This window comes from Zea mays, chromosome 2 (genome assembly GCF_902167145.1).
Source record: "Zea mays cultivar B73 chromosome 2, Zm-B73-REFERENCE-NAM-5.0, whole genome shotgun sequence".
In the NCBI taxonomy this organism is placed as follows: Eukaryota; Viridiplantae; Streptophyta; class Magnoliopsida; order Poales; family Poaceae; genus Zea; species Zea mays.
The window spans coordinates 91,864,216-91,886,151 of record NC_050097.1 but is presented as its reverse complement, the minus strand read 5'-3'; the positions used below and the strand labels follow the sequence as shown (position 1 = coordinate 91,886,151).

The 21,936-nt window shown below is 40.8% G+C and overlaps 1 protein-coding gene across 1 annotated transcript; it reads right to left on the bottom strand.

Moving 5' to 3' along the window:
* Window positions 1–5,176: 5,176 nt before the first annotated feature.
* Window positions 5,177–5,868, bottom strand: LOC100281639 (uncharacterized). Its single transcript, NM_001154558.2, has one exon. It carries the CDS (start codon window positions 5,762–5,764, stop codon window positions 5,417–5,419), a length of 348 nt encoding a protein of 115 aa, NP_001148030.2. The 5' UTR covers window positions 5,765–5,868; the 3' UTR covers window positions 5,177–5,416.
* Window positions 5,869–21,936: the final 16,068 nt, after the last annotated feature.

The window sequence follows — 21,936 nt, the reverse complement described above, 5'->3', positions numbered from 1 at the left end:
TCTTCACACATTGCTCAAAATAATAGCGGAATTAAGTACTTTATTACATCACGATGTCCGAAAGATCCACAAAGTCATTAACTTAAGTCATAATCAAAGTGCGGAATGAAATGCAGTACGATAAGGCCTTCACAGACAGCTGATTGGGGGTTTGCCACTAATCTACTCTAGAACTCGTCGAAGGCCTGAAACTCCTGAAAGTCCTTCATGTCGTCTTCATCTTCTCCTGAGCATTGGTTGCAACGGGGACAACATGGGGTTTGGTGATTTTAAGCAAGGGTGAGTACACATCAACGTACTTAGCAAGTGTCTCGTTTAGCTAAAGTGGACTAGCTGTATGTGGGGGTTAAGCTTAAAGCAGCTGTTGTTAGTTGATCAGGTATTTATCACTAGTAGAGAGCCAAGTTTTAGCAATAATCCCAAGTTTTTAACCCAAATAGTATTCCCTCCGAGAGGAAATACTGGAAACCATAATTATAATCATCATCATTAAACATCATCATAAAGATAACTAGAGTAACTCTAATCAAAGGAGCTCCCAAGTCTGCTCATAACTGTGAGCCCAGCTGATATACCAGTTTCTAGCCCTCTGCAGAGGTTGCACACTTTACCCATGAGACGTGATTCCTTCCCGGCCTTGGTTGTACAAACCCGATCTTCACTACCGAGGTGAATGGTCAGGGATTCACTACTTAGCTTTTACAAAGATTCCCTAGAGGTCATAGCCGCCCATTAGGTTTCTCCAGTTTGATAAACACAATACCTCTCCCCACAGGAAGGGTGACTAACAAAAGCAATACGAAAGAACCTCGCAACAGCCTCGACAGAGCAAGTATTGTGCCCGGACTCCATTGATGGCATGACGGTGAAGCTGACTATACCTCAATTTCATTTAATTAATCAGCTAAGGGTGTCCCATACCACCCTCATGGTTGTACTATTTTTTGGGTGGTCATCTAACGAACAGGTCCTTATGGAACTCGGGAAACAGCCTGAGTCCCCTAAACTGATACAAGTTCATCATCATATCCAGAATAGCATCATCGTATCATAAATATTCTCATCATGTTCATTGATTAAAGTAAAGCAATAGCATGATACTAATCATAGTAATCAATTCCCAAAGGATAACCATGAACAGGAAAACATAACACTAGTCAATCCTTAGGTTGACCATAGTAAGCAGGACAATGAATTATAAAGTAAGCAGGGCATAATGAGTCAGAGGACACTTGTCTTGACCAGGTTGCTGCTCAGGGAAGTCTCCTGCAACACACTCAGGAATCACGAATTGCTTGTTGTCTTCATAAAGCAATCACTCATTCAACACACTTGGGGAATAACAAAAAAACAATACACCAAACATATGCAACAAAGTGAGACCAAGGCACTTAAGCTGGAATAATCTGGGCGGTTTCGCCACAGCGCGGGCGAGCTGGGACGATTAGTTCGAAAGGCTGAGGGGAGGGGTTCTACAGGCTGCTTTGGCTTTTCTATTTATTCTCAATTTATAATCCCTTTTCTTTTTATTTTCTCTTTTGAATTCAAATCCAACCAAATCACAAACTCAAATTTAAATGTTTCAAACATATGCATCAAACAAAAAGCAAAGTTTAAGCTCAGCATGATGCAACATTTCATGTCCCCTTAGGGTTTGATCCGCTAATGTATTAATATATCTCCAAATAAATAATCAAACTTCTACTGAAAGGAAGAGAAAAGAAAACAAAGGAGAGGAGGAACATAATCCTGTACATCCTTCACTAAGTGCAGTTGTGTAGCTATTGTTTTGTCCTCTGTTTTTGTGGCCGTTTGATTTGATTCGATGGCCTTTAGTCTCCACCTCTTTTGTGGTGGTGAGTACTGCGGATGTGTATCATTAAATATTTTTCCACCTCTTTTTCTTGCTCTCAGGCGTTGCAATTTGCGCTTTTGAGACTGTGTCAGTCTTGATGGACCCTTCATTATTCCTCTGTATGACGACATCTATTGTGCCTATTTTTATGATGTCTCCTTTTGTCGTTCTTTTGGTGCATGTAGACATTTACTCTCTATGCCCCCTACTGGATTGGTTGGCCTTTGTGGCCGAGAAGTCCGACAATCTTGCTGGACCTACGCCTGGTGACCAGATTGACGTGCACTCAATCGATCTTGCACTGGTGGTGCCAACCTATCAAATACAGAAGTTTGGGGTGCCCCCAAGCGGGGCACTGTGGCATCACATATGAATATGGTGGCATGCCCAACATTTGATTTGGGATATAAGGTGATGGTAGGTATGCATACTGATATGACACAAGTGGGTATGGAGGTGGAGGTGTCCATGTAGGTACAATGGGTCTTGAATGAATATCGTGATGTGCTGACTCCTCTGATTAGTGAGATGACCCAATGGATCTTACCTTTGGGTAGGTGAGCAAGGTCGCTTTGCTAGCCGGTCACATGGCTCAGTCTTCTTTTTCACCTATTTAGATAATAAATGATCAAAGGTCGGGCCGGCTCTGACCAGTCGACCAGATGCCTTAAACGTGTATCTCTTTCACGTACCTATTTTTGGTCATCGAGATTTGAAGGTATGTGGTCGTCGCTGCTCTTAGGTGCTGCCAGACCGTCCGCTTGACCTGCTCGGATTGTCCAGTTGTGTCCCGGACCGTCCGCGTCTACGCGCTGGGCTATCCACGGTGCGCAGAACAGGGGGTCACACCTGGCCGCTTGCCCCCTAGTGTTGGAGGTCGTGATGGTGACCTTTAATGTCTCCCCTTTATCAGGGGTATTTTCTGTCACCACTTTTCTGCAAGAAATTTTGGCGTTTTCATTGGTGTATTGTGTACCACCGATGATGATCTCCTTGCCCTTGCCCTTATCGACCGCACTAGGCCGAACCAGGGATTTTTTTATCATCAAAATTGATCGTATTTATTGGGAAGGGCTCTGTGTCCACCTGCATTTCTTGGAAGTTCAATCAACCCTCGTTAATGGCCGATTGGACCTATCGTTGAAACACATTACAATCATTAGTGGTGTGAGAGAATGAATTGTGCCACTTGTAGTAAAATCAACGAATGCTTAAGTTCGTCGATACATGGAATAATATGATTTATTTTAATGTTGTCGCTTTTGAGTAATTCATCGAATATTTTATCACATTCGCAACATTAAATGTAAATTTAACCTCCTCTTACCGTTTCTTTTGAACCGGCTGCAAAGATGAACAAAGTGGAGATTTGGCCTGCTTTGGCCAAACCATCTCAACAGCGTACACTCCTTTTGATTCGTCATTCGAGCTACTCTAGTCACATTCTACCACATGGACATTGTGATGAACTGCTTTGGTAGTATCTTTGCTTCGGCTTTCACAAGCCAAAGCCCTATGGTGTAACTAAGCTAGCATGAAAACTTGGATGCCTTCTAATTTTTCTTTTAAATAGTAATACATTCCATTGAATGCTGGTCCTGCTAGATATTTTTATCCTAGGTGAATTTGGAAACATCCGTTTCTTGTGTCCCGGAACCTCAGGATGTAGTCATTAACTGATTCGTCCTTTCCCTGCCACAAAGCTACTAAATCTACCTGATCTAACTCATAATCACCGGAGAAAAATGATCATGGAATTTTTGCTCTAAATCCCCCCACGAAAAATAGTGTTAGGAGACAGTTTGGCATACCATGCGAATGCAGTCCCTGTTAAGGACAATGAGAATAAACGAACGTGGAACACCTCTGTGTCAGCCAATTCCCCTAATTGTGCTAGGAACTGGCCTATGTGTTTGTGCATGCTCTTGCGTTGGTCACTCGAAAATTTTGCGAATTTGAGAATCCTGGTTCTATGGGGTACGGGTGATAGTCAAATCGGCTACCATAGGGTCGCTGATATGACTACCCCAGGGATCATGCTAACTTCGAGCTTATCTCGGAACGCCCCAGCTATCTCCTCTCTTACTATGTCAATAGCGACCGGTGGTAGTCAACCGACTCTCTAGTCCAGCATAGGTGTGGGTGTTTGGATATTATGTTGTCTCCCCACCCACTGGCTTGGATTTTGTGAGGCATTAATGCTTTCTTGATGCGGCTCGTATGGCTGGTTGTCCCTTTCCAGCCTTCTAGAGGGGGCCAAAAAGTACTCGCCCCCACATATCTAGGATGTCATATTATGGTGCTGAGGTGTTGTATGATGCAGTGGGAGGTTTGGCTAGGATGGATGTGTAGTCAGGTAATAATCAATATCATTAGGTTCTGTGTACTTTGTGCCGGACCGTCCGATCAAATACCCGGACCATCTGGCTGTGTGCGTGGACTATCTGGCCACATGACCGAACCATCTAGTGATGTATTCGGACTGTTTGGCGCTATGCGCGAATGGTCCGAATTGTTCGTTTAGGGTTTGCGCGGGATGCGGCGGCTCAGGCAGATCTCGATAATTCAGTTCTAAATACGGGGTTGGCCGTCGTTGGCTCGGACGATCCGCGCTCACGTGCGAATGGTCCCTCCATGCACAGATCAGTGGGTTTACCCCGATTTGTGTAGGAGTTTGTGGTTGTCCAGGATATGTGTCCATCGACATTCCGTAAGGGGGTTGTGATTGATCATGCCAATATGTAGCCGATGAATCGCGTGTGTTTTCCCCGGTTTCAAAACCTCGCGTGAAGGAAAATTTGCGACAATAGATTTATCAAACGCGCGGGCTAGCCTTTTATAATCATTTTGCATACCCCTATGATCTGTTGCATTTGTTCTCGTTGCTCATCTATGTAAGCTCTAAAATATTGGAGTCCATTTGTCCCGCTTACCTTGGGGGGTAAAACAATAAATTTATAATAAAACAAGGTCATATTATTACAACTATTAACTTATATTATGGATATCATGATTATAAAAATGAATTGTATCTTTTAAATAAATTTATAAAAGTATAAAACATAATAGACACGTACCAATCCAATTGTTGTCTTTAATAAACGATTGATAGCAGTTTCAGTTCTTATATGTAACGTTGCTAGTTGATGATATTGCATTTAATTACAAGTATTAATTTTACCCATTTAGCTTTTTTTTTCATATTAAAGTCAACAACATCTAAAAATAAAAAGTACCGAAAAGTACCAACGCTATTTGTTTTTTTTTTCGAATCATAGTACTACATTCACGTTAACATTTGTGAAACCAAACAACACCATATAGTACCATAAATTTCGATAACATATATTTGCTCGAACTTCTTATTTTCAGTAATCAGCTGCAAACACAGAAGTTCCAATCAGTTCATGCAACAAGATGCTACATACACACAGATTTTCTAGAAACTGTTCTAAGGACAATTAACAGTAACGTAGTACGTACATGTATCATGCATGCAATAAAAAAAATACACACCAATCAAGCTTTTTCAAACGAACGAACAGACGAAGGAATTTGGCATCAGAAACCGGGAACAAGCACGGTGGAGAACCAGATAACAAGGTCGTCGGCGAGTGCCTGTGCTTCACGGCTGGTGTGCTTTGCCGCCACCGGCTGCTTGTTCCCATCGGCCACATAAACTCGGCACAGCGGACAGGTTCGCTTGCAGGACGAGAGCCACCGGTCGACGCAGTCCCGGTGGAACACATGGCGACACGGCAGTCGGCGGGTAGCCTCGCCGAGCCGAATCTTGGACAGGCAGACGCGGCACTCGTCCGCTGGGCAGCCGCTGTCCTCGCCGGCTTGTGTTGCCTCCGATCTTGCCTTGATGCACATGACCTTGGAAATGTAGGATAACAGGTCGCTCATGGTTGGTATGGCGCCTAGCGCTATGTGCTAATGAGTGTATATGAGAATATGTAGAATGGTTTCTCTGGGGGTGTGGTTCCGTGGTCAGGGATCACAATATTATTTCTTTGCTGGTAAGAGGAGTGGTTGCTAGTCTTGGTGTGGGGTGAGAGATCCACATTAGCAGCTGGTGCACCTACACTGCAATGTTTCTTTTCCACAAAGCAATAAGGATAAAGCAGGTGATGCACACAAAGGCCTGTCGCTCACTGCAGGATACATGCCGTGTTAAGCGACCAAAAAGTAGATGGAAGAGCATTACCTAATACTGAAAGTTGTTTAATACTTATAGTTTTTTTATGTTGCCAAAAAAACAGGCTACTTTGGGAACCTCGAATTCTCTTTGATATTAGAGAGGATTAGAGATAAAAATAAACTATAGATTTGAGTTTCCTTACTAGCCCTATGTGGTTTTCCTCTCACTGGAGTCCTACTGAAACAACAACCAGAAAAACGTGATCTTCTCAAAACGAATCTTTGGGGGAACCTCTAGCCTGCAATTGATGCATGTCGTCTTGTTTTTTTCTAACGTCAGATTTTGATCTGGCCATCGAAAAGCAGACAGGATATCCAAGCTGAATGCTTACGTATTGGCTTCGATAGACAGGACTGCGAGACTTCAACATGAAGGAGAGTTTTCCCTTATGCAATAGGGATTTGACAGATCCAAATACACTATTGGGGTCCTGTATTACCCAACATCCTCAAAACCTTTCGTCTTCGGATTGAAGAAAACTAGAACATGAGGCGCCCTTACGGGCGCCCTATAAGGACTACCGTATACAAAGCTGAACAATAGTTATAAAGACACTAAAGAAAGGTTAATGTATCTGAATCACATGGTAACATGAGTAGTGATGATTGTTCTTTATTTTACCAAGATCGTCATCTGTAGCCTTGGACTTCTCTAGAGGCAACCTAAGCCACAACTTGAAAGAGGCAGATGAAAAAAATATCATTCAGATCAGATATAAGCATATCTAGAACAGGATAAACTGAGGAAACGAGGAGAGACATAGAAGGCAATACATTCATATTTGTCAGGCCTTGCAAAATTTGTTTCACAACTCTAACAAGATGCTCGATAGGGAGGGACTACCTCTGTGCAAACGTGGGGTTGTTTGCATAAGTAGCGGATCATACCAGTCCATTTAACATGTGTTTAGAAATTAGGATTTCTTTTGCACAAGAATTGATCAACAACATGTACATTGGCCACCCGTAGCAATTAAAACTTCACCTAGAGACAAATTGTAGAATGTGATTTATTTATATGTAGAGTAGAGCTATAAATTTCTCATTAGATACTTTATCCGTCCTAAAATAGGTGTATATCTTGCACTCCGAGTCGACGAATTCTATATTTGATTAAGTATATGAAAAAACATTAATATTTATGATATCAAATAGACATCATTAGGTGAGTCACATTGCGTGTAGTAAAGATATTTTAAGATAGAAATATTAATACTATTTTTTCTAAAAATCTAGTCAAAGTTGAGAATGTCTGGCTTCTCAAAATGTGGGGTCTAAGATGTGCACCTATTGTAGGATGGAGGGAGTAACTATATATGGTACATAAAACAAACAAACAACATAGATATACCATTTTAAATCGAAACACAAGTAAAAATAAACACCTCGATTGACGAATCCCATTTCTTAGCAAATTAGTTGGTGGATGCGAGACAATATCATGTCATAGTAGATTCCATCTAACTCACCGGCATAGCTCAAACAAAAAATGTAATGGACAATAAGGTTATTCCAAAATTCTAATTCCAGAGTCTGATCACCTTCGTATGAGTAGTCCCGCTAGCAACGAAATTCTCCTTGGTGGTGGCCTCATCGTTTGGTGTCTTGCATGGCAGCATGCTGAATGTCGAGCCTTTAGGGATGCATGTCCTCTGGGTCATCCCCTGAAACACCATCAGCAGTAGGAAGATGAACCTCAGAAGCATCAACTCTGCATCACATCATCAAAGCACTCCTCGAAGACGACCTCACCGGAAGCGAGGAACATCAGCGACAAGAGGGCGAAGGAAACCCTTGATACAGGTGGGAAGATATCGCGGACATCAAGGTAGGTGGATGGAGTCATCGTCTAGAACCTTTCGGCTAACGAGGGAGCAATAGCATTGTAGCAGTAACATACTACTCAGCTTGGCTGTTGACTGTTGAGGAGGCTAGAACTTTTCGGCACGCTAAGTTTTTTAGGTCTGCAGCAGGTGCTGGTTGCTTCAAGATACATACACTTGTTCGTTCTCTATCTGAACTCTGAACGTGAAACTAACATTGCAATGTTTCGGTTCTCCTACACTACACAACGTTCTCGAGTACGAGCTGCTCAACCTGCAGATCCCGACCATCAACGTCGTCGGATCGCTCGTGAAATCGGGCATCCGAGTGCTCGTTTACAGGTACAGCACATGAAAAGATTTCGCCTTTATTAAGATTAAAAATGTTGTTTGTAACTGTCTTATTTCTCAACTTTCTTTGGAAATCAGTCATGGATCAGAGTTCAATACTGTAATTAGATTAGAGGGAAAGACAAAAGGGTTTGATGAAAAAACTTGATCAAGTCCTATGTCGTCCGTGCACTTTTGCTCCTTCGGCAATTGTACAAAGAGAGAGAGAGAAAATGCCTCAACTTTGTGTCCAGTGGGGGCCTCTGCCGTTGATACAGGAGGAAAAAAAAATCTCGAGACCTTCTCACAAACATTGCTTCACCAGTACTTGCCAATGTTTCACCAGTACTTGCCATGGACCGCTGCCAAAATGTTTGACCACCTGAACAATTCGCGTTCGTGGTCGCTTTCCACGCGTCGGGACCGGGGTGGAGAAAGTCACGCGAAATGCGGAGAGCGTTTCAAAACCCAGCGTCTTTTAATAGATGTGTTTCAGATATAATACAAAGAATCGACGAAGCCAACTTTCGTCCGGATCAGTTAGCGAACCAGAAAGGAAAAGCTGTGTAGTTTCGTTTACGTACGAGCGTTGTGAATGTGTGTATCGAAGCAGACAACCTTGGCGCCGAAGGACTTCGTATACAAAGCAGAGAAAGGAGGACTCTAAAGACTTGTTTAGCAAGAAAAGAGGAGGAAAGACGATGTTGGAGACTTGTTCTCAAATGCTATGAATTAAGAACAAGGCAACATAAAATATTAAATATCAAAGCCCTTCGTCCGCTGAAGCATTATTTCCCTGAGGATTTAATGAGCCTCGGACGAAGGTCATAGATGACAAACTATGAAGGTCTTACCTTCGTAGTCAAAAGTAAAATAATGCGAAATAAAATATGAAGCATGAAACGTTAAAGAATATTGAGAATGGATAACATCATTTACTCATTTTATAATATAAACTCAGACATTAAAATATGATATTTGGTTATATTTATACCTTTGCCTTGACAAAGAACAATGATTCCAAAGTAATGCGTTAGCAGTTACAGGATTCCGTGAACAGTAAAGGAATATTGTTCACTATTTATAGGTACAGGACACAGCCTGTAAGGAATTACAATCATACCCCTTATAAAAGTTTACAACAATGACTCAGACCCTTATGGACTAAAAGGTCATTCCATCTTTAAGTCGGTTCGATCTTTCATCTTCGGATACGCTATAATATGAAGCTTCATGAGTGGTAGCTTCGGCATCACGTATAAGCAGCTTTTGCCGAAGCTGTTTCTTCCTGCAGGACCTTCGGCGATGAAGCATGGTCCCAACAGACGACATTGCCCATATAACACTTGTGAACCATATGTGTAAAATTTGTGGGTATACTTGAAATTTCATACAAAGTTGTACCTCTGCACTATAAATAAAGGAACAGTGTCATGTGTTGGTCAGTTGTTTTGATAGCTATTGTCACACCCGGTTCTGGGGGCAAAACCAAATGCATAGCATATGTGTGCCAATATCCATTTCCACACATATGTTGACATAACAAGTGTAATTTATCAAAAGACAATGCAATAAAGGCGTAAAGAGAGTAGAGTACTTTATTACATCATCTGAATCGTTGTATCTTTAACAAGTATCAACATCAAAGAAGAGTGGAATTAAATATGGGTAATCTCCCACAGGAAGATGACTGACGCATTGTTAGACTCAGTATTCATCAAAATCTCCATCAATATCTTCTTCATCACCCTCTGATCAAAATATTAGCAAGGGTGAGCTCACTTATGGTCGGGGCTCAGCAAGTGGGGAAAAAATTAATGCAGGTTTAACAAGGTGAGGCTAAGGTTAAGCAGTAAGCATTTTAGTTAGTCAATATTTTATTAATAACACATGTCTTACTAATAAGTGTATATCCCAAGTATCCCATTTAAACAAAGGTATAAGAGTATATCCAAAACACTTAAGTGAAACCACTTAAGCAAACCATTAGCAGATCATCAGATCTCGATTTATTGTCCATCTTTAAGTTCAATTATCATGTGACGGTCCAGGTTGCTCTTAACCGTGAGCACGACTGACATATCAGTTTTAAACTCTGCAGAGGTGGTACAACTTTTCCCACAAGCCATGTATCCCATCTAGCCTGGGTTGATCGGACCCGTAAACACTACCAAGGTGAATGGCTAACAAAATACACTTAATACAAAGCAGCCCGCTAAGGTTTCCAAGTCGGTGTGGAGGCCCTGTAGGCGAGGTACCTTAGCCAAGAATACGTCCCCAAGTTAACGTGAGCTGCCACCACTACCGCTCCCCCTCTTGCCCATATTTCAGGTAAGGTTGCTAGGTATTAAGCATATAAAGCTAATTAACAAAGCCAGAGCCATGATAGCACTTGTGGTTGCACTGTTATCCTGGATGGTCACTCCATGTTCTAGTTAATATGAAATAATCTTGTTCAACTATCAGGTTAACACCATAATACCAATTTCATTTCTGGAACATTAATATCAATAATGAGTGACATCAAAATTATTAAGTTGAGCGGTAGCACAAATTTGCAAAGCATAGTATTTTCCCAGGGTAATCAAGCAATACAGTTGGTAAATCTAGGAAATCCTTAATTAGGTAAATCCCATCAAATTATGCAGTATATCCAAAAAAATTAAACATTATTATATGCATTAATTGAGTACAAATAGAATATGCAGAGGGAGAATCCACTTGTCTTGCTCGAACGTGTCCTGCGGGTCGTCCTCGAACGTGTTAGGCTCATCTAACTCACAGTCCACTTCTAGCATCGATTTGCGTATCGCACATACAAAAGAATACGTACGCCAAATAAATAAACATACACCAGTATATGGGTAATCATTCACCATTACATTCACATTCGTACATCACATTTATCACACACATAAATACGTCTTAAAACGTAAATACTTATTAATTCATTATGACTATTATTACGAGTCATTATTGATGAAATTATGAGTAGGTGCTATAATTACTAGTTTTATCTAGTATAACATGTATTAACATTCTTTATGAAAATAAATGCTAATTATTACTAATAATAGACTGATAGATTTTATTCCTTCTATTTTTAAACAGAGCTTATGCGTATAGCTAAAAATGACTCTACCAACATTAATATTATAAGAATCAATATAAATCACCAATTGGGCTTTTTATAACATAAACAAGTATTTTACTAATTCTAAAAAGTTAAGTGCTATACTTATGGACACCTTTATTTTGGCTAGTAAAAACCTATTTTTTTGTTACGACTAGTGATATTCTTTTAGTTTTCTCTTTTCTTTCTAAAAGAAAGTATTATTAGTAATAATCGGAGATAAATCATCTAATAACCCATTATATTTATATTTCATGAATTCTATACCATTCACTAATTCCATGTTAAGAAAAGTTTCTATTATTATCTATTAAAATGAACTTATGATTATAACCTTCTAAATAATTTGCAAAATTCATTGTGAACAAAAATTAACTATAAAATTACCTATCTAGTGTTTTTATCACCAACATGTGTCTACTAATTTTTGTCATACTTCTCTCTAACCCATCATTCTAAAAGTCATCGTAAACAAATAACATGAATAATCACGGTGCACTAATTTATCGCGCATATCTACAAAAAATTCATAGCGCACATACACATGAATTCCGAATCACAACATGCTCATATTACAACACAATAATTATAAAACTCACAAACTGAATCAAAAAGTGATTTCGAAAATACACAAAATTATTTTGGGTCGTCTTCAACCTCGTGACGAACGGTGGGCGAGCTTGGGCGCGCTTCTAAGTGAAGGCTTGGCACGACTGGTGGCGTAGCCCCGGCGAGCTCCACGGGTTACGGGGCTCCGGCGACGGCGTGGGCGAACTCCAGCGATGACGTGGGCGAGGAAGGAGTGTGAGAGAGAGGGGCGAGCTTGGGTAGGGAGGAGGGAGAGAGGAGCTCGGCCGGTATTTATAGAGAGAGGGAGGGGAGGGGAGAGGTCGCCGGGGAGAGAGGAAGGGGCGGCCGGGTCTCTTCAAGGCCATCAATGGCGTTCATCAATGGGCGAAGAACGTGGGGAGGGAGAAACAGACGCTTTGAAACTCCATTAACGCGAGAAGAAGAACGGTCAGCTGGGCACGGGCTTCGGTCGCGGGCGGCTCCTGGGCGCGGCGCTGGGCGCGGTGGCTAGCGCGTTGGGCTCCTAGCGGCGCGCGGGGAAGAAAGGGAGGGGAGGAAAGAGGGATGGGCGCAGGTGGGGCACGTGCGTAAGAGAGAGAAGGAGGGGAGGGGAGAAGGAAGTGGTGGTGGCGGCGGCTGGGGAGCCAGCGGGCGTGGCGGCTTGCTTCATGGGCCCCTAGTGGGCCTTTAGGGTTAGGGTTTAGAATTATTCTTTTTTTTCTTTTTTTCTATTTCTTTTCTAAATTTAAAATATATTTTTAAATAACCCTAAAGTTCATAATAATTATACCTAAAATATTTATTTTTGGACTAATAATTATTATATTATTTATTTGGATTTTTGTTTAAGAAGAAATGCTATTAAATATCCAAAATCAATTATGAGAAATAAAAAATTATTCCAAATGCAAATAAATAACAAACACTTGAATGAAAAATTTATTACTATAATTACCATTAATAACTAAATGCATTATTTTTAGTTGATGGTTTTTATAGTGTTACAAACCTATCCCTCATAAAAGAATCTCGTCCTCGAGATTAAAGAACTTCCGAGAATAACTGGGGGAATTCTACTCTGAGTTCATCTTCTCTTTCCCAAGTGGCTTCATCTTCTGAATGATGACTCCACTGGACCTTGCACATGTTAAAAACTTTACTCCGTGTAATTCTGCGAGATGTTTCTAGAATTCTGACTGGGTACTCCAAATAAGTCAAATCCTTATTAACATTCAGTTCTTCCATGGGTAATTGTTCCTCCGATACTCTCAAGCACTTCTTGAGTTGTGACACGTGAAATACGTCATGCACATCTGACAAACTGTCGGGTAGCTCTAACTGGTACGCTACTTCACCTTTTCTCTCCAAAATCTTGAATGGGCCAATATAGCGAGGAGATAATTTTCCCTTAACCTTAAATCTTTTCATTCCTCTCATTGGTGAAACTTTAAGGTATACGAAGTCTCCTACTTCAAATATCAACTCTCTTCTTCTATTATCAGCATAGCTTTTCTGTCTTGACTGTGTTGTCTTCAAATTCTCTCTGATAATCTGCACTTGCTTTTCTGCTTCTTGGAGAATTTCTGGACAAAATACTTGACTTTCTCCGGTCTGATACCAATAAAGCGGTGTTCTACACTTTCGTCCGTAAAGTGCTTCAAATGGTGCCATTTTTAGACTTGCTTGATAACTATTGTTATACGAGAATTCTGCATAAGGCAAACTTTTATCCCACCTTCTACCATGCTTTAGAGCACAAGCTCTTAGCATATCTTCCAACACTTGGTTTGTTCTTTCCGTTTGCCCATCCGTTTGTGAATGATAAGCTGAACTAAAGTTTAGCTTGGTATCCATGGACTCATGTAGTCTTTTCCAAAATCGCGAGGTAAACTGGGTTCCTCGATCTGATACAATCTTCTTTGGTACTCCATGCAGACAAACAATCCTCGACATGTATAACTCTGCTAACTTGACTCCTTAGTAAGTTGTCTTCACAGGTATAAAGTGTGCCACTTTAGTCAACCTATCTACTATGACCCATATTGAATCATAGCCATCCCGAGTATGGGGTAGTCCAACTATGAAATCCATACCGATTTCTTCCCATTTCCATTCAGGTACCTTGAGAGGTTGTAGTAATCCTGCTGGTCTTTGGTGTTCGGCTTTAACCCGCTGACACATGTCACACAATGCAACATGAGTAACAACATCTTTTTTCAAACCATACCACCAATACTTTTCCTTCAAATCCTGGTACATCTTTGTACTTCCAGGGTGAATAGAGTAAGTCGAATCATGAGCTTCTCTCAAAATAAGTTGACATAGGTGTTCGATTTCCGGTACATAGATTCTCTTTTTAAACCATACTGTGCCTTGATCATCTTATGTGAAATCTGCGGCTTTACCCGAACCAATTTGTGTCTAATTTCTTTGATTTTCTCATCAGACTCTTGTCCTTTACGAATCTCTTCTTCCAAAGTAGATTCAACTTCCATAACTGTTGCTTCCATATTATTGAGCATTCCAAGGTTGAGTTGTTCCATTTCCCAGCACAATTCCTGTGACATCAAATGAGTAGGTATGTTGTTCACTTGACCCTTACGGCTCAAAGCATCAGCCACTACATTTGCTTTTCCTGGGTGATATTGTATTTCCAAATCATAGTATTTGATCAACTCAAGCCATCTTCTCTGTCTTAGATTGAGTTCTTTCTTTTTATAACATAAACAAGTATTTTACTAATTCTAAAAAGTTAAGTGCTATACTTATGGACACCTTTATTTTGGCTATTAAAAACCTATTTTTTGTTACGACTAGTGATATTCTTTTAGTTTTCTTTTTTCTTTCTAAAAGAAAGTATTATTAATAATAATTAGAGATAAATCATCTAATAACCCATTATATTTATATTTCATGAATTCTATACTATTCACTAATTCCATGTTAAGAAAAGTTTCTATTATCTATTAAAATGAACTTATGATTATAACCTTCTAAATAATTTCCAAAATTCATTGTGAACAAAAATTAACTATAAAATTACCTATCTAGTGTTTTTATCACCAACATGTGTCTACTAATTTTAATCATACTTCTCTCTAATCCATCATTCTAAAAGTCATCGTAAACAAATAACATGAATAATCACGGTGTACTAATTTATCACGTATACCTACCAAAAATCCATAGTGCATATACACATGAATTCCGAATCACAACATGCTCATATTACAACACAATAATTATAAAACTCATAAACTGAATCAAAAGTGATTTCGAAAATACACAATTATTTTGGGTCGTCTTCAACCTTGCGACGAACGGCGGGCGGGCTTGGGCGCGCCGTCTAGGTGAAGGCTTGGCACGGGGTGGCGTAGCTCCGGCGAGCTCCATGGGCTACGGGGCTCTGGCGACGGCGTGGGCAAGCAAGGAGTGTGTGAGAGAGGGGCGAGCTCTGGTTGGGAGGAGGGAGAGAGGAGCTCGCCTGATATTTATAGAGAGAGGGAGTGGAGGGGTGAGGTCGCTGAGGAGAGAGGAAGGGGCGGCCGGGTCTCTACAAGGCCATCAGTGGCATTCATCAATGAGGGAAGAACGTGGGGAGGGAGAAACGGACGCTTTGAAACTCCATTAACGCGAGAAGAAGAACGGTCGGCTGGGCACGGGCTTCGGTCGCGGGCGGCTCCTGGGCGCGGCGCTGGGCGCGGTGGCCAGCGCGTTGGGCTCCTGGCGGCGCGCGGGGAAGAAAGGGAAGGGGAGGAGAGAGGGATGGGTGCGGGTGAGGCCCATGCGTAAGAGAGAGAGGAGGGGAGGGGAGAAGGAAGTGGTGGCGGCGGCGGCTGGGGAGCTAGGGGCGCGGTGGCTTGCTTCATGCGCCCCTAGTGGGCCTTTAGGGTTAGGGTTTAGAATTTACTCTTTTTCTATTTCTTTTCTAAATTCAAAATATATTTTTAAATAACCCTATAATTCATAATAATTATACCAAAATTATTTATAAATAAAATATTTATTTTTGGACTAATAATTATTATATTATTTATTTGGATTTTCATTTAAGAAGAAATGCTATTAAATATCCAAAATCAATTATGAGAAATCAAAAATTGTTCCAAATGCAAATAAATAACAAACACTTGAATGAAAAATTTATTACCATAATTACCATTAATAACTAAAAAGAGTGCTAGGCTTGGTGTCTACATATGGGCTCTCTGAAGTCAGGAAAAGAGTGCCAATGCTGAAGGATTTTGCACAGCCCATGAACTCCATTACCAGACCAAGGCAAGAGTAGATCGTCTGCACAAAAACTTCGGATGCTATAATTTTGCATTCGGAAAGATACGAAGGCTACTATGATTGGGTACCGCACCAAGTGGCCTACTGGCTGGACATACAAGTAGTTTTACGTGAAAGCTGACGAGCAGAGAAGGGAGAAGCTTATGAGCATGGTGATGAGTCCCTTGAGATTAAGCTTCGGCATAACAAGGCCATTGTGCAACATACAACACGGCTCCCCATGCCAACTAGCCGAAGTAGAATTCAGAGTTGTGGCCGAGCATATTAGTACTCGTGACTTAATGCAAGAGTACATCGCCAACAAAACTTTTCCCACATCAGGTGGCTAGGGAATGCCGAAAAAGGACGAAGGTAAGAAATTTGAACTTCTGAGACTACCATACTGCTTTATGTTTCAAAAAACCTTCAATGGCCCTTGTGTCGAATGGTTGGAAGTCATTGAAACAATGTGCAATGGAATCCTTGGGAACTATACTAAGAAGGAAGACTTATTGTTGACTGCCGCCTTCGGCACACAGGAGAAACGAAGGTTAAACCGAGTGACGGATGCCCTCGGCTTCGAGTATCCTGATTATGATAGACTTGATGAAGAGGTCGAGGAGTGAAGAAAAAAAGAGTTGTAAGCATCCTAAACCTGCAAGCAATAAGATCTATGGATAAAGACAAAAAGAAAAGGCTATCAAAAAGACCGAAGATGCTGCCGGAACCTTCGGTATCCAAGAAACAAAATATTGCAGAGTCGAGCTGTGATGAAGAAGAGAAGTCTTCTCCGCTGAAGCACTCTGTCGAAACTCCTTCGACAATTTTTATTGGCATAATAGAGACCTTGGAGGTAATGACTGAACCCTTGTCTTTCGCCATGCTAAGCCCTCTAGGATCAGAGCTAACAAGCTTATTACAACAAAAGAAGAAAGATGCTAGGGAAACTGCCGAAGCAGAGATAGAAAAAGGCCTTCAGCACCCGGTGGGGTAAATGCCTAGAAGAAGCGCCATATGATGACTGTGATGAGGGCCATTCTTGATATCCCCAAGTGACATTTCAAAAGAGGATTGCCCCCTCTACTGCTAACGAAGCTACTGAAGCGCCTCAAAAGGCCGAGAGTAGTGGTAGTCCCCTCGGGACAACTTTAACAGAAATTGATAGAATTATTGCCGACGTGGTGCCTGAGAAGAATACCGAGGGGACGATTGCACCTGAATTCTCAGCATCAAAAGGGAAGAAGACTGAAGAAGCCTCTTTGGAAAATAGAAGCTTCAACTTACAGCACCTAGGAGGCTATTAACTTTCTAAAGAGGATATATCAGAGTTGAAAGAATTTGCTATGTCTGGTGGTTACCAGCCTGGATCCGTTCTCTTCGGCGGAGTAGATGAAGAAATCTTAGGATGCATCCCTGACCGTGCTAGAGCAAAGATTGTGAGTACCTTAGCCAAGAGTATCGGATTCCAGAAGCTTGAAAGGGACATTATTAACTATAGAAGACAACATATTACCGTCAGCTTGTTTTATTCAAATTTTAAGGTATGATTTTTTGTTGTTGCTCCTTCGTCTAATTAGCTTTAGTGTTTTAAGAGTGAAGATCTAATTCAACTTTGTCTTTTGTCACAGAGTTTACTCTTGAGTAAAGCATTGAAATTACAACAAGAAAATGAAGATAAGAAGAATAAATTTATCATTAGCTATTTGGAGAAAAAGATTGAGAATCTTGAAAACTCTTTGAAGGAAAAAGACTCTCCGCTCAGTACTGCCGAAAGCTCTATTGCTGAAGCTTGTCTTCAAAGTGAGAAGCAAAGCATTCAAGTTTTAGATCAAAACGCAAGAATTGAAGGCTGAATAAAGAGCTGAAAGAAACAAAAACAACTTTGGAAGACAGTACGAGTCGATTCAACCATGAATCCGGAGCTTTAAATATGAAAGTCAAGGCCAAAACCGAAAAGAACTTTAAACTTAGCGAAACGTTGAAAACTCTTCGAGACATATGCTTCGGCTTCACATCGCATTTCTCATCTCAGTTGAGGGCATTTTCAATTCTGTTGGGGCTACATCCGAGGAAGTTAATCATTCTGCTGAAGATATTCCAAGGGCACTCGGATGGATTGAAAAATAAATTGAAGATCTTGACGAAGTTATAGTTTGCCACAGTGACTTCTGTGCACTAGTGGCTGCTCTTGGAATGGCCGCTGTTTTTGCCAAGGCTGGATGCAACCACCTAAAAGTTGTCAATAAACCAACCTTCGGCCTTTCAGCATCAGACTTAGACAACATCCCGGCCGAGGCTAGAAGCGTAGGTAATAGGTTTATCACTCAAATCTGGACAAAGGGTGGCCAAAAGTTGCTGGAGACGAAGCTCAGGCACTGATTAACAAGGTATGAAGATTTTCCTGCTTTCATGCTTCTTCGTGTTTCAGAATGTCTTTTTGACATGTTGTTATTTCTAGGGCGAGACTGATGAAGATTGACAATCCGAAGCTTGTCCCAATAGTTCTGAAGAATGCTTCCAAGGCTATCTTGTAATTTTGCCAGTAGTCCTAAAAGATGCTCTTAGAGCTCTTTTTTGTAATTGAAAAACATTATATACGGCAAAAAGTCATCGAAGGCTGTAATATCTTTGTAAACATTTATGAATACCTTGCAATATTACCTTTCTTCTGTTGTTACTTGTTGTGCTGTGGACGAAACCATTGTTACCATTTTTTGAGCCAAAGGCAAAAAACACCTTCCCTTCTTTTTGTTCACAACGAAGCATTCTTGAGCCAAAGGCGAAAATACCCTTCCTTCTTTTTCATTAGCAACAAAGCATTCTTGAGCCGAAGGAGAAAAACACCTTTCGTTCTTTCTCGTAAGTGTCTCATGCAATGTGCCATGGTGTGGTGAAGCTAAAAGATGTCTAATGAATGCAAAGTATGATGTGATGCTTTATGCAAGTGTATGCTGAAGTTAAAAAATTCACACACCGAGACTCTACATCCCCTTAGGAACAACTTTGGAGTCTCTTCACCTTTACTAGGTCGTATCTTAGCTCTGCATCTCCATAGGAACGACTTTAGAGCTTATCTCTGCATCCCCTTAGGAACGAATTTGGAGCTTCTTCACCTTTACTTAGGTGGTATCTTAGATCTGCATCCCTGTAGGGATGACTTTGGAGCTTCTTCACCTTTACTTAGGTGGTATATTAGCTCTACATCCCGGTAGGAACAACTATGGAGCTTCTTCATATTTTTACACTCGATGGTGTAATCTCAAATCTTTACATTTTACATATGGGGGAAAATTTGCCCTTGTATTGAATGGGGATGCGAAAAGGAAGTGAAAATTACAACCTATGGCCCCGTTAAAAACCTTTCTCCCCTCTTAAAAGGAAAAAGTGTACCATAGGGAAAGAAAAATTACATAGCTATTACACATAGTATCTCTGAAGTTTGTCTGCGTTCCAGGATCTTGGAATATCATTCCCATCCATGTCTCTTAATCTGTATGTTCCTGGTCTTGACGAAGATACTACCAAGAAGGGGTCCTCCCACTTGAGCTGTAACTTCCCCACTGTTTTTGGGTTAGCTATTCTTTGAAGCACCAAATGTCCTGGCTTGATGTTCTTTAATCTAACTTTCCTGTCCCGCCACTTTGCTGTTTCGGCTTGGTATTTATTAATATGATCTATTGCCTAAAGTTTGACCCCTTCTATAGAGTCTTTGGACACTTCGCAAATGTCTTTGTCCTCCGTCGAAGCTAGAGTCCTTATTGATCCTATCTTTGCTTCTTCCGGTGATATTTCTTCATCACCGAACAAAAGCTTAAATGGGGTGAACCCGTTGATCTTGAGATGACAGTATTATGATTCCACACCACCTTTACTAGCTCATCTAGCCACTTCCCCTTTGGCAAATTAAAGATTGATCTCATTATTCCTGTGATAATGATTCCATTTGCCCGTTCTACTAAGCCGTTGGATTCTGGATGTCATACTGATGTGAAGTGTATTTTTGTTCCAATCTGATCACATAAAGTTTTGAACGCTTCGTGTAACACCCCTGGTGTTACTGTCACTAAAACATGAGCATAACATCGTAAGCCTTGGCATATCATGTGTTTGTCACACCCAGAGTACATTCACTAGGCAAAAATTTCAAACAAGTTGTATTGATGTGATATGTCAGGGGTACAACCCTAGGGTAGGGTGCTTAACCCTAAACTAAGCTTAGGGTGTTAATTAAGCCCAAATGAGTTAGATTCTTAAAACTTATTTGTAATAGTCATAAAATGTCACCATGAATAGACTCAAATGGCATCCAAACCCTAGAAGTACTAAAAACCCTAAATGGACCCCTGGAAAACCCTGGACTGAAACCCTAGGGGGTTATATGCAAATGATGCACACTTCTGGACCTAAGTGCAAGTATCAAAGTAAAAGGGGCACCTTAAACCCACTAACTTTTATATTCAAGGATTTGCAAGAGGAATAGTGGCATTTGGACCTTTTTGTAAAAAAGACCCATGAAAGCTATGTAACCAAGTCTGAATTTCAGTAGGCTGAAGCCATCTTTGGAGCTATATATCTCTTCACCCATGGGGTATAAGTTCAATTAAGAAACCCAACCCTAAAACCTTATGGAATCTCATGAAAACATACCCCAAAACAGAGCTAATAGAACTCTGAATTTTCAGACCACATACAGTAGTCTAAAACCTATAATGTAAGGCATCGAACTAGGTTTGGAGCCTTTCTGTGACCAATCTAGAGGGTTAAATGCTATGAGTTGTGTAGATAAATTAGAGACCATTAGAAGGTGATTAAGTGTTCCTAAGACAAGTAGGCTTGATCCTGTACAAATATTGAAGAAAAAGTTGCTCAAAGTCGAGCTGTCAGGCTAACAGTTTCAGACTGTCAATTAGACTAGTCTGTTCTGAATATTGCCTATTTGATCCACTTTGAGGCCTTGTAAAAAAGTATCCTGCGTGACTTTGTGCCAAAATGTCTTAAGCAGAGTTGGAGAGGTTGTATCCTTGAGCAAAGTTTATTAAGGGACCCTGGCTTGACATTATGTAAACTTGAAAGATTTAGGCACCCCAAAAGGCCTCTGTCGAAAGGGGAGGGTCAACTGAACATAACTGAAAATTGGTTCAGGCAAACAGAAATGGTAACCAGATTTTGCTATCAACTTTTGGATGCCATAACTTCTAATCTAGGAGGTTTGGGTCTATGAAATCTGTAGAAACTTGGTAGACCTTGGATTAATAAACAAGTTCTATTAACAATGATTAATCTGTCTTACTTAGAAAATGAGAGAAATAGCTAGCTGAAGATGGGTGGATCAGTCAAGAGATGTAGATTCCAAATACAGAAATATCTAACTTTGATCTTTTTGCTTTCCTTGCCGTGTCCTATTCCAGGTATGGGTGATGGTAGAGATAAGGGAGGGCAGAGATATTCAAAATCAGGCCATCAGCAGAAATATCACTGGTAGAAATATCAACTACAGTGCTCTCCTATCCTTACCCCCCCTCGCCGTGGATAATCTTCACCCTGCATGACTGTGCTCTATGAATCTGCATGGATCTTTTTGAGTAAGCCACAACTGCATCTCATGCTCACAGTTATCCTTGCTGCAAGTTCAAGAATCTAGCCCCCTTGATCTTTTCACTGGCTATATAAAGACCAGCTGGGGAAGGGAAAGGAAAGCAGGAGCAAACCAGAGATCCTTGCCTCGGTCATCAACCACAGTGTGTAGCTTC